General features: G+C 51.5%; 4 protein-coding genes across 4 annotated transcripts; 3 read left to right on the top strand and 1 right to left on the bottom strand.

The window, feature by feature from the left end:
- Positions 1 to 904: 904 nt before the first annotated feature.
- NCS57_00856200 (C2H2-type domain-containing protein) lies at positions 905 to 1,939 on the top strand (the record flags this gene model as incomplete). The annotated part of the gene is made up of 2 exons (XM_053058373.1): positions 905 to 1,002; positions 1,054 to 1,939. The coding sequence occupies 2 exons, from the start codon at positions 905 to 907 to the stop codon at positions 1,937 to 1,939; spliced, it is 984 nt and encodes a 327-aa protein (XP_052912204.1).
- A 305-nt stretch (positions 1,940 to 2,244) lies between these two features.
- On the bottom strand, positions 2,245 to 3,482 carry NCS57_00856100 (PKS-ER domain-containing protein; the record flags this gene model as incomplete). The annotated part of the gene is made up of 4 exons (XM_053058372.1): positions 2,245 to 2,419; positions 2,492 to 2,846; positions 2,899 to 2,989; positions 3,051 to 3,482. The coding sequence occupies 4 exons, from the start codon at positions 3,480 to 3,482 to the stop codon at positions 2,245 to 2,247; spliced, it is 1,053 nt and encodes a 350-aa protein (XP_052912203.1).
- A 1,316-nt stretch (positions 3,483 to 4,798) lies between these two features.
- NCS57_00856000 (MFS domain-containing protein) lies at positions 4,799 to 6,571 on the top strand (the record flags this gene model as incomplete). The annotated part of the gene is made up of 2 exons (XM_053058371.1): positions 4,799 to 5,082; positions 5,128 to 6,571. 2 exons carry the CDS (start codon positions 4,799 to 4,801, stop codon positions 6,569 to 6,571), a joined length of 1,728 nt encoding a protein of 575 aa, XP_052912202.1.
- Positions 6,572 to 8,905: 2,334 nt separating this feature from the next.
- Positions 8,906 to 12,776, top strand: NCS57_00855900 (uncharacterized protein; the record flags this gene model as incomplete). The annotated part of the gene is made up of 3 exons (XM_053058370.1): positions 8,906 to 9,108; positions 9,163 to 12,114; positions 12,167 to 12,776. The coding sequence occupies exons 1-3, from the start codon at positions 9,032 to 9,034 to the stop codon at positions 12,774 to 12,776; spliced, it is 3,639 nt and encodes a 1,212-aa protein (XP_052912201.1). The 5' UTR covers positions 8,906 to 9,031.
- Positions 12,777 to 13,160: the final 384 nt, after the last annotated feature.

Below are 13,160 nucleotides of genomic sequence, written 5' to 3'. Positions count from 1 at the left end.
GAGGTGATTATATCCCTCTGTCATTTATTCAAGGAAAAACTTGAAGAACAGACAACTTTGCTGGAATGCTGATCTTCGCAGGGATGGATGAACCAGTGGGGGCCAAACATCCATGTGAAACCCGATCCTACGGATACTACAACGGCCCTGAAAACGGTCGCCCGCATGCAGCTCGGATCAAGCATATCCGATGCACTGGAGCTGGTCCTGACCATCAGTATTTGTAGATGCGAGCCGAAAGGTTTCACCACACGTTTCCGGTGCCCGTCGCCCCTTGTGCGGCAGTATCAGCCAGGTACAGCATGTCTCCAGCTTGGCCGTGTCAAGTAGCCATGGCCGGCCAAGCGTCAAAGCGTTAGTTTCATGAAACTCTCAATGCTTTCGTCTGGTTTTCATTCAAGTCAAAGAATTTCTTTGCCAAGGGAGGCGGCATGACGGAAACTCAAGAAACCGGTATTCCATGGTCAGGTGAGAGCGTCACGTAATCCTTGACGCGGAACTCGCCTCTATGGTAATACTGAGTCACGTTACTCTGGAGTGCATGATGATCAGACAGATTCTTTACCAGAAGTGAATGCCTTGTCAGAGTTAATCATGTTGCTGTGGGCGTGTAGATTCATAAATTGCGGATAATCATGCACAAAACATGATTCAGGTGGCTGAGCCTTCATGCCTCAGGCATCAACGTCCCAAATCATCCATGTCGAGTTCGACTCATCCAAGATCATGATTTCGATTGCCTCTTTAGGAAATAACCCACTCACCTTTGACTCAGTCATTCTTCAGCTGGAATGATGGGCCGCATGATAGTCCATCGATAAATAGCCTTCTATTGTCCCTTTGAATAGACTTGTTTTGCATCAATCACTCAACAGTTCACTCACCTACTACCTACTTCGAAATCATGCCACTAACAACTACATCAACATTATCGTGCTCGACCTGCCAGGTCTCGTTCGAGACTGTGCAGGAGCAACGACAACATGCCAAGAGCGAGTTGCAGTTAGTATACTTGTATCGCATTGGAAGCGCCAATTCTAACAAGCGGATTAGTATCGAGAACTTGAGGCGAAAGGTGGCCGATCTGGGCATCAACACTCTGCCTTCATCAGACACCTATCAAGCCCCGAGTTCAAATCATCGCTCACAATCACCCAACGACAAGTCTTCAGAAAGCGACTCTGGGAGCGACCGTGAAGTAAACCAAGACGAAATGCCCGAGTTTGTGCCCGAAAACTGCATCTTTTGCTCTCACCAAGCCTCGGACATCGACGACAATCTAGCCCACATGAAGACGACACACAGCCTCACAATCCCTTTCCAGGACAACCTCGTCGTGGAGCCCGCCACATTGATATGGTATCTCCACTTTGTTATCTTTGGATATCACGAGTGCATTCTCTGCGGGACGAGACGACGCACGGTTGAGGGTGTGCAGCAGCACATGCTCGACAAGGGACATTGCCGGTTTGAGATGTCGGATGAGATGATGGAGTTTTATGATGTTGAAGGTCTCAATAGTCACAGCACCCAAGACCTTGTCCGACCCGATGAGGATAGCATTCGATTACCCTCTGGCAAGATTCTCTCACATCGATCCCAAACCGCTTCATCAAGCCGGCCACGCATTACAAACCAGTCAACATCCACCGACCAAGAACCAGCTGCTATCCCCGGCGCACCCCCTACTGATGCCCTCACAAATCGAGGACGCAAGGAAACAGCCATGGCAACGCAGCTCTCACGTCTGAGCGTCAAGGACCAGCAGAGCTTGATACATCTCTCAGCTCCTCAGCAACGCAGTTTACTTGCACAGAGGAAAAAGGAACTTGAGACTGCACGACGGTCCGAACGGAGAATGCGAATTCGGATGGACAGACACAGCAACAAGGCTACTGTCGAACATGGCCGTCCATGGCAATCGTACCTCTCTATTTGAATGAATGGTTTTTATTTTGTAGCTTGGTCGGCGTGCCTTTGGAAAAGCAGTTTGATTTGTGGTCTTTATCTTTTATAGATTAATAGGTTAATACTATTTTTCTTGAAAGTTGAAGTGAGAGATGCGCCGAGGCAAACCGAGTTTTATTGCTGCACGACATTTTATTATTATCATGTCAATATTGAATCTCAGAGATACCAGCGATAAACCCGTCGTATTGCCTTAGTTGGTTGCAAGAACTATTGTAATACTACAGAGATTGGCTTCAGAAGGATGGGGCGCCCGTCCCCGGGCTTCTGTTTGTGCTAGATCTTAATCACGACCTTCCCTATGTGTGATCCTGAGTAAAGATAGTCGAACGCTGCAGCAGAATCCTCGAAGGCGAATGTTTTATCGACTATCGAGTCAAGCCGGACCTTCTTCTCGTCCAGAAACCTGTTCAATTCCTCAAACTCCTTCTTCGACCCGACTTGGATACCCCTAAGAAGCGCAGCATGAGTAAAAATTCAATCCCATTCCAACAAGGAACGAGCGTGCAGTGTGATAACTTACTGAATCTTGGCGGCCTTCGTTAGAAGAGTAAGGAGCACACTGGGATTCCAGTCGGCCTCGAAGCCTTCTAGAAATCCTACCAACGAAATGGTCCCGTGCTTCTTACGCAAGGCCTGCAAATCTGAGGGAATGGAAGCTGGCCCAGTGTTATTAACAACGTAGTCTACCCCTTTGCCGCCGGTGATCCGCAGTGCTTCCGCTGTAACGTCTGGGTGCTTCTTGTAATTGATTCCTTGGACATCACGACCAAGCTGTTTCACCCTTTCAAGCTTGGCATCCGAAGACGAAGTGATGATTGGCTTGATACCGGCCGCAAGACATAGCAGCAGCGCAAACATGCTGACGCCGCCAGTGCCTTTCCGAGGTCAGCTAAAGGATCAGCAGAATGCAGCAATTTCCTGTCTCACCTTGTAACAGTACGGCAGTGTCTTCGTTGGAGCCTTTGAGCGAATCGAGCGACGTCCAAGCTGTCAGTCCCGCACACGCGAGCGTTGATGCCTGTCCAGATCAACAACTCACTCGACATAACCGCCCGAACAACCCTCAGGACTCGACTTACCTCTTCCCAAGACAAATGCTGGGGCAGCTTCACGAGGAACTTGTCTTCGAATACCGCGAATTCCCTGAGCACTCCAGGGCCGTCACCACCAAGGGCCACGGCATCACTATCCCTCTCCGTGCCGTCTAGGTTGGTCATGTTGAAGACTGGGGCCACATGATCCCCAATCTTGAATTGGTTCACCTCATGCCCCACAGCCACGACCTCGGCCGCGCAGTCTGACGCAGATATGCCTCGGGGCTCGGCCGGCGCGGGGTAGCGGCCTTCGTGCAGCATGGCTACGTCGCGGAAGTTGAGCGATACCGCATGGATGCGGATGACGACGTCGCGAGGGCCGAGTGTCTCTGGAAGTGTTTCGGTGGACGGTACAACAGTAAGAGGGTAGGGGGGTTCGGTACGACGGAACGAGCGACAGGTGCGTGGGTAGGCCATGTTGTCTGTAAGATGTTATTTTTGCTAACAAGTGGTAGAGGAATCGTGTCAGTTTTTCTTCAAGGTGGATCAAGGAGCGTTCCCTTCTTCTTCTTATAGGGTGTGGCGATGCTGTGCAATTGAGACCGGTAACAGTAACGTTATCCCCAGCTGTACTCATGGTTGGCTGAGGATAGCGGAAGTCCGGCCCCCGCCCCCTGGCCTTGTGCAGCCTTTTGACCAAGTACTCACGTTAGGGTATTACAAATCGAGGTGTCTGGAATGTCTTAACGTTGAAGCTTGGTCAAGGGCTCAAAGAAAGGGTGGAGAGTGGGCTTCTGAGAGACCCAACGGAAGTAACACAACATTAAAGCATTACAAATCAAGGTGTTAAGTATCGGGTTTAAGGTAATTTTGTAAAACAAGCAGCATAGCAAGGGCGCTCGCAAGATAGATAGTAACGCAACATACCCTAGAGCAAGTAGTACTCCTTAGTGCCCTTTTTCTCGACACGCCATTGCTCCTAAGAGTGCATTAAGGAGTTGTATCGAGAGCTAACGAGCGAGAGTACATAATCTCAAAGATTCTGCCTATTGTCTTTGGACCAGTAATGAACAAGAGTCAAGTATGAAGCCTCAATTTGGACTCGGAATCTCCGTCGTTGTCTAATTAACCTACATCGCTGCTTCGTGGCGTGAGCCGCAGTGGAGTTGCCCGCTCCAACCGAGCCTTCAGGGGTCCCGAAAACAGCATCATTTTGCGCACCGATCCACAAGCCTTGCAAAAGGGCGGGAAACACCCTTAAGCAATGCCAAGAAGTGTGTAGCCTGATTGGGTAGACAATTCAAAAAGTCCGGCGTATCCTGGCGTATTCAGGCGTATTCAACCCCAGGCGTGTTCCAGGCAACCTTTAAAAACAAGCCTCGGTGCCCCTCCTTCGCCTCATTGTTTCGTTTACTACGCGCCACAAATGATGCTCGCTTAGGCTTCCAGTATTTGCCATAAGCGCGAGCTCGAAGTTCTAATATGCCAAGAATATCGCCGCCCAGATCCCAAGGCATCCATTCTTGAACCTCAGCACGGTAACATGATACAGGCCTTTTTTTGGCTGCCTACTCATCTTGTGGATCACAAACGCGTAAATCGTAACCACGCAACCCATTTCTAATCTTAAACATTGGCAGGCCATCACCAGCCTCCCGCCATGAGGTATGTGATAAAAGAGAGGTTCTTAGGATGGCAGGAAAGATGCGAGTCCATAGTGTTGGCAAAATCAATCACTTCTTTTTAAACTCGACATCGTCCGATCGACCCCTGAGGAGAGAGCCCATATCATCATGAGCCGCAGCAGCCAGCGAGAACTGATGTCTTCTGGAAGTCAAAACATTCATCAAGAGCCCGATATGCCTCAAGATGTGCCCGAGGCTCAACCTCCTCCTGCCGAAAAGCCTAAGACTGGTCGTGGATGGCGCTTCTGGGCTGTCTTTATTTCGCTCTCCATTTCGGCCTTCTTGAGCGCTCTCGAGGGTGCCGTTGTCTCGACGGCTTTGCCTTCCATCTCCCGCGCTGTGAATGCAGGGGAAGACTACATCTGGATGGTGAATGTCTTTTTCCTCACCAGGTAAGAACTTGGTGCTTCCCCTGAATACAAGCTCACACCTATCAGTGCGGCTGTGCAGCCCCTTTACAGCCAATTGGCCGATATCTGGGGCCGACGATGGCCCATGATCACAGCCTTGGGAATCTTCGCCTTGGGCAGTGGCATCTGCGGAGGAGCAACCTCAGCAAGCATGCTAATCGGCGGCCGAACTATCCAGGGGCTCGGGGCAGCAGGAATCAACGTCCTTGTTGAGATCATCATCTGCGACCTCCTCCCGCTACGAGAGCGTGGACAATTCATGGGGCTGATGTTCTTCTTCATCGTCCTGGGATCCGTGGCTGGTCCTTTCCTAGGTGGCATCTTGGTTGATCGAGCATCGTGGAGATGGGTCTTTTACATTAATCTCCCATTCTGCGGGCTCTGTTTGGTGCTGTTGTTCCTGTTCCTCAATGTGCAACGGCCAAAAAATGGCGAGTCTACCAAGGAGAGTCTCAAGAAGATTGATTTTATCGGACTTTTCATCCTCTGCGGGTCGATCTCCTCGTTACTCTACGCCTTGACGTATGGAGGAACGCGGTACGAGTGGTCAGCTCCCGCCATCATAGTCAGCTTCATCATCGGGATAATCGGCATTGTCGCCTTCTTTGTCTACCAAGTCTCGCCTCTTTGCAAGCATCCCGCCATGCCCAAAGCCCTGTTCGGAAACAGAACCTCGGTCGCAGCCTTCCTAGCAACCTTTATGCAGCTCATGCTCTCGTACGCACCTCTGTACTTCCTTCCCGTCTACTTTCAAGCGGCGAAGCGTTCAACCCCTTCCCGCTCTGGAGTACAGATCATCCCGTTCTCAGTCACCTTTTGCGTTAGCGGCTTGATTGGTGGAATCGTGGTCAGCAAGCTCGGTCGCTTCAAGGCCGTCCATATCGCCAGCTTTGCCCTCCAGATAATCTCTGTCGGGACATTTACCCTCCTCGATCGCAACTCAAGCATGGCGGTTTGGGTCATTCTTCAGCTCATCTTCGGATGGTCAATCGGCATGCCAAACCCTTCCCTCTTGACAGCCATCCAGGCCGACATTCCCGACAGCCTCAACGCGGCGAGCACGGGTGCCTTTGCCTTTGTGAGAAGTGTCGCCACCATCTTTGCCGTGAGCGTGCCCGCTGCTGTCTTTGGAAACCGCTTCGATCAGCTCCTGGCAACCACGGAGGCGGTGAACGACCCTGAGCTACAGGCAGGACTGGAGCGAGGTCAAGCATACGAGAAGGCATCACGAGCCTTTATCAATTCTTTCCCAGAGGAGATTCAAGATGCCATTATTACTCTATACGAGGAAAGTTTGAAGAGGGTCTGGTACGTCTCATTGGCCTTTGCTGGTGCTGGCTTTCTATTCGTTCTGCTGGAGAAGAACTTGGTCACGCGAGAGGATAAGGATACCTCCGAGTTCGAACTGCTTGATAACCCAACTACTGCTGACGGAAACGGAGCCAAGGACGCGCGCACCGAGACCGTTTAAAGTTGAAGAAACAAAAAGCAGATTCGGTCGATCAGAGATTTGACAAACTAAAGAGAAGACCTTGGGCAAGAGCACAAGGCAAAGAAACCCTTCCATTCGCCTTCGGGAAAAAGAAACAATTGCCAGCTGGTTCTGGTGTACAACGCATCATATCATTCTATTACCGTTCTGTTATCATTCCTACACCTCAAGCATAGCCTTCCTGCTATTGTAATTCTAGTCATAGACGGTCGCAGGTAGACCTTGGAAAAACTTCGATTCTCAGTCCAATCAGGCTTCGTCATGTTATAATAGTGAATAATTTGGTTCGAATCCTGTCATTTAGGATTTCAGGAGAGAATCCCAAAGCCCGCGTTCATCAGAACTCGTGCTTTCATAGACACCGGTTGGCGTCACCGAAGAGTCCCATGTATATTTCTAATATCAATATGGATCAAAGTCCTTTTCAAAGTAGTCAAGCCGGTTTTCGACGTACTGCAAAGTTGCTGAGATGTATGAGATTACAGAACCCAAGGAATGAACCGTGCCGTTCTCTGATGCCACCGTTCCCATTCCTGGCCAAACGTGGCCTGCAGCATCCGTTCTTCCTCCTTAACCCGTGTCCAGATGCCAAACATAATCACTGACAATCCAGCAGGGACCAACCCCCACATCAAGCGACTCGCAACACCATGCCATGACCATGGGATCCAGCAACTGAGAACTCCATCTGTCCTCCCCAGCAGCAGTACGTTGCACACGGCGAGAATTGCGAGTCCCGTGTAGCTCGGGTGCTGCAGGTAACGGTAGATTCCAGTTGTCTTTAGTTGATCCGGCTCAGTCAGGGCAAACGTGAAATTGCGGCCCAGTGAAGCATAAGATGCTAAGCGTAGAGGGACTCCGACACAGAGGATGAGAGCCAGCGGTATCGAGGTTGCTTTTGACCATGTTATGAGATCTGTATCAAGTCCGTTCAAAATGTACGGGAGGATCATCTCTGGCTGCGACTTGTGATATAGCAATACCAAGCTCGAGGTATGCAGCCCTAGCAGACCTAAAGGGGCCAGGATGACCTTGGTGCTGTGTTTTTCTGTGAGGCGCAGCCATCGCATCGAGTCGCCGCTTGAAGGGGCCGACTTCGTGACGAGTTTGGCCTGCTGGGGAGGAGAGAGGGCTACATAGGTTCCTGATAGAGAGAGGCACATAGTTGACGCCAGAGCGAACTGGGGGAGTGCAATTGGGAACGGCATATTCCCAAGCGTATTGTTATCGCCTCTTGCAGTTGGTTCTTGTTCACAAAAGTTGCATCGGGGAAGAGGAGGAACATCCGGCCAAGTTGGGGTTTGGTTGTGGGTAGAGTTTAATTAGTGTCTCGGCCCTTCACGTGACGTTGCAATCCCCAGGGTTATCCCTCGATGTCTTAAATCCAGCTTGGCAAAGAAGGCCCAGCTGGTACCTTGGTTTTGAAAGGTTGCGTTTTTGACGTTGTCGAGGAGGCATAGTCAAAGTCTTGGCAAGTTCGCAAGATAGAAAAGGTAAGCCGCAACCATTGGACACGCCCCTGTGATAGGTGTCAATTCCACGGGTAAATTAGTGCGTTACAAAGAACCTGGAATGTCACTAAGGCTGGAGGTCATGAGGCAATGGCCGCTGTGGCAACTTTCTTAAACCAGTTGCTTGCGTGGACGGGAATCGAATGAGTCATGGTATGCAGGGAACCTTTCAGATACACGTGTGCACTTTTTAGTGTCATTGGACGGCAACTTAAAGTTGTTGCTAGTTGTCACTGATAACCAAGCGACATTAGAATGGGCCATTGTGTCTCACATCTAACCGAGAGACCTGGCCTCGAATAATGGCATATGTCAAATAACTTGACTTGAATTACCAGCAATGGCCATGTTGTCAAAAGCCACCAGATCGGTTATGCAAGACTTGAATGCAAGCCCAGTGCCATCACATGCAGTGGTTGTCTCCGTCCAACTCGCCTCCACAAGCCAAGCCTTTATCCACAACCTCGAAAACTCCCGAATCCAACCGAGTGGACCGGCGTCGATTCCCTTTTCCCGTCACTCCCCTGGCGATCAGAAAGCCCGTTTCCCGCCAATGGCACACAGAGGTACCGCCATGTACCAAAACGAAACAGCAATCGCCCGCATCGTGCGTTAAAAATACGCCATGCTGACGGGGGGACCTGGGCAACCCGCAAGGGTCTCGGCTAAGGGTGGCGACTGCTGCAGAATCGCCCGGTCTAGACCACTCGCGTCTCCAAAGCAAAAGCAATCCCTGGGATTCTCTTTTTTCGTTGGGAGAAGGAGGGGGCAAATTTGGAAATCCGATGCTGCATATCGTATGCTAATTCATGAGAGATCGAGAGCTTCTTTGTCCTGCTTCGAGGACTGCTGTCGTTGCCGTCATCTCTACCTTGCCCTCCACCCATGTCACTTACAGCTCTACGATACGAGGGCCCGAGTCGATACGATGGCTGCGATCGAGGGAGCAGGGGTCCCTAAGAGGACGCTCGTCTGCGAGGCCACTCGAGAAAGAGAGACGTTTAGGTGACACGGCCTCCCCATTCACTTTCCTACCTGCATGGCTAACCAAGCTGCCAGATACGACGATGCCCTGTTCGCCAACGTGAAATTCAACGACTCTGGAGCTCCCATCCCGAGTTCTGAGCTCGTTACCTGTCCTGATGCTATTTTGACTGCTCTGGCTCGACTCGCCGCCAGCCAGACTGGTACGGCGCGGTCGCTTATCTCCCTGTTTGACCAGTCCTACCAGTATATCGTTGCAGAAGCTACACCAACCATCTCTCTAATCCCCAGCTTATCCGAGAGTGCCCGCAATTATGAGTCTCTCTGGTTATGCGGCACTGCAATCCCCCGTGTCCATGGTGTCTGCGAGCACACCCTCTGTGGCGACGAGTTCGGGTACTTTGTCGACGGCAACACTGACGACGAGTTGCCCGTCCTCGTGGTTGAAGACCTCGTCTCCGATCTACGCTTCGCCTCCAAGCCCTACTGTCAACCTGGCAGCCAATCTAGGTTCTACGCCGCCGTGCCCATCCGCACCGATAGGGGCGTCAACATCGGCGTCCTCTGTGTCATCGACACGAGTCCTGGAGCTGCATGGAACGACCAACACTCACGGCTTCTTCAAGAATTGTCCAGGGCAGTCATGGGACACCTTGAGGCTACCAGTCTACGAAAGCCCCAGAGGCGTACCGAACGCATGAGCAGGGGCTTGCGAGATTTTGTCGAGAACAACTCGGCCTTTTCCGGGGAGCAGTCTACAAGTACTCCGGAAACCATCAAGTCCCCTGGCCCCTTGGAGGAGAAACAACCTATGGACCTAGCAGGCGCCGTCGAGGCAATTACTCTACAGGATACGGCTTCATCGAGTGCTGATTTGCCAACAACTGTGACCAGTCCACGACAAACTACTCATCAGTCAGATTCGGGGATGTCGCCAATGAAGCAAGAGACGACGCAGGACTCAAAACGCTCTCCAAAAACCACAAACGAGGTCTTTTCCAAAGCTGCAGACATTGTTCAGAATGCCCTCGAGGTCGATGGATGTCTCTTCCTCAACGCTGACCTCCTCGAGTTTTCGACTTCTCCTCGGGGCCTAGCAGACGAGTATCTAGCAACTCGTCGGCCTTCAACCTTTAGCTACAGCGGAAGCGAGAGCGCCCACACTGTCGTATCTTCCGAAGAACGCCCAATGTCGCCATGCCAAATCCTCGGCACGTCGGACGTCAACACTCCCACCCCGGACGACGCTATCGAGGCCACACACGTACCGCTACCTCAAACTCTTCTCGCGCGCATGATTCGACGGTACCCAAAGGGCCAGGTCTTCAACTTTGGGGTCAACGGTGAGCTTCAACCAGACGACCTACCCGAAGACTCCAAAGCGGACTCCCCTCTTTCTCCCTACATCGGCTACGAGTCTGAGGCACCCGGCATGCCAAAGTGGCAGCCCTTTGCAGCTAGACAAGGCGAGAAACCACGACTTCAACCGAAAGAAGCAACTCTTCTCCTCGAAACATTCCCGAACGCCCGCAGCGTGGCTTTTGTGCCTATTTGGGACCCGCGAAAGGAGCGCTGGTCCGCTGGCGGCTTCGTCCACACGCTTGCACCAAACCGTACCTTTACCCTCGACCTCGACCTTACTTACCTTCGTGCTCTCGGCGTCTTGGCTGCGTCTGAGGCCTTTAGGATCGAAACCATAGCGTCGGACAAGGCCAAGTCTGATGCACTGGGTTCACTCTCCCACGAGTTGCGATCGCCCCTCCATGGCGCCGTCCTGAGTGTCGAGCTGTTGAACGACACTTGTCTTAGCGTTCCGCAGCAAAACATAGTACACACCATCGAGACATGCTGCCGGACACTATCCGACACCATCGACCACCTCCTCGAATACTCCAAAGTCAACAGCCTCGCCTCTCATGAAGTCCCGCAGGACGCCAAGGCCGATGGGCAGGGCCTTAACAGAGCTTCCTCATTCATGACCGCCATGAAGCCATTCTGCAAAACAGTTCATCTGGACATCCTTGTCGAAGAGGTCATGGAGAGTGTATATGCGGGCTTCAACTTCCAGCACCTCTCCATTGCGCAGCTATCCAGACAGTCGCCCAACCGAGCCGGCCACCACGACATCACTTCAATCCGCCGACTTGATTCCATGCAGGCCATGGAAGAACTCGGTCCTTCTGTGACAACAGGCAGTGTTGAGACAAGCTTTGGAGATGTCGCTGTATTTCTGACCGTCGATCCATCCTGCTCGTGGGCGTTCTACACGCATCCCGGCCCAATGCGTCGGATTGTCATGAATCTATTTGGCAACTCCCTCAAGTACACGCACCGAGGCCTCATCAAGGTCTCTCTCCAGCAATCAAACGTTTTGTGCGCTGACAGCAAGGAACGCTGGGTAACCCTAACCGTCTCAGACACAGGAGTGGGGATCGGACAGGACTTTCTGCAGAACAGCATCTTCAAGCCGTTTGCGCAGGAAAACTACCTTTCATCGGGCACGGGAGTCGGTCTCAGCTTTGTGAAGCAGATGACAACACACCTTGGCGGCAACATCTCGGTGAGCAGCCGGATAGGGGTTGGAACTACAGTAACCGTCACACTACCCATGACGTTGGAAGTGTCTCGCCCTGAGCCCGCCACCCCGTTGGCGGAGAGCGAGGAGGAATTTGAGAGTCAACTTCGCAAACTTTGTGGCCTGCGCGTCAGGATGCTCGACTTTAGCAAGCACCAAGCCCCTGACGGAGCCTCCCCTTCAACCACGATGGAAACTCCAGATGTGCTGGTGCAAAACATCTGTCGTGACTGGATGCACATGGAGGTGAACTCTGAGCTAGAGTCGAAGCAGCTTGTACCAGATCTTATCATTTGGTCCGAGGATAGGCTTGAGCAACCAGTCTCTACGCAAGAGCCGCTGACCGATGTCCCTGGTGTTGTTCTTTGCGCCAACGCTCAGACTGCGTATCAATACGCAACAGGTACCAAGGCCACTCCACGTCCGGGGATATTTGAGTTTATCTCTCAACCGTAAGTTTCTTGCAACTCATCGATCCTCAAAACGTTAGCTGACCTCGTACAGCCTTGGTCCCCGCAAGCTGGCAAGAGCTTTTTCTCTCGCCCTCCATCGATGGACAGTCGCTCAGACAAGCGCAATGCCACCCACTACTACAACACAAACTACGACAGAACCCGAAAGGGACAGGGCAGATAACATTCCTTCTCCTATTGTTAGCCCCGGGACACCTTTCCCTCTCAGCTCCGAGGAGACACCAAGTCCGTCCCAAGATTACTTTGCCGCGCCGGAATTCCTCCTCGTAGACGACAACTTTATCAACCTCAAGATTCTAACATCCTACATGAAGAAGCTCAAGCAGCCCTACCAGACCGCAACAAACGGTCAAGAAGCCCTCTCGGCCTATGAAATGGATTCCGGACGCTACGTCTGTATCTTAATGGACATTTCCATGCCTATCATGGACGGCTTTGAAGCCACGCGGAGGATCAGAGCTTTCGAACAACGGCACGGTCTGAGACCTGCCCTTATACTGGCCCTAACCGGGCTAGCTTCTGAAGAAGCACAACGAGAGGCGATGGTGAGCGGTGTGGACCTGTTCCTGACGAAGCCAGTGAGGCTCAAGGAACTTGGTCCGATATTGAGATCGAGAGGTGTGATACCGGAAGAAAAATGAGCCTGGTCCACCATCTTTACTTTGACGTTTTGGATCATGGACGCCTCGACCATAATGGTATACGACGGAACGAGACTGATGGATAGTGTCTAATAAATAAATCATATTCAACAAATGACGAAGTAGGACTCCTCGGATTGTTCTCGGTCTCGACGGAATTTAAAAAGTGAAGCAGAATGTCCTTTCTGACGATTGAAATATCACACCCAAAATTTTATTTAAGGAAACTTTACTCACGCTCTTAAGCATATAGATATCATCGTTAAATACTCCAGCCCCATCATCACGATCCTTGAAGCTATTCAGCATGCAGCCGCGAACCATATTCACTCTCACTTTTCCTCATTAATCATGCTTCAGTTCATGCCAACAAGAACCCTAGAA

Source organism: Fusarium keratoplasticum, chromosome 6 (assembly GCF_025433545.1).
Source record: "Fusarium keratoplasticum isolate Fu6.1 chromosome 6, whole genome shotgun sequence".
NCBI classification, from domain to species: domain Eukaryota; kingdom Fungi; phylum Ascomycota; class Sordariomycetes; order Hypocreales; family Nectriaceae; genus Fusarium; species Fusarium keratoplasticum.
This window is presented reverse-complemented; position numbering and strand designations above follow the sequence as displayed.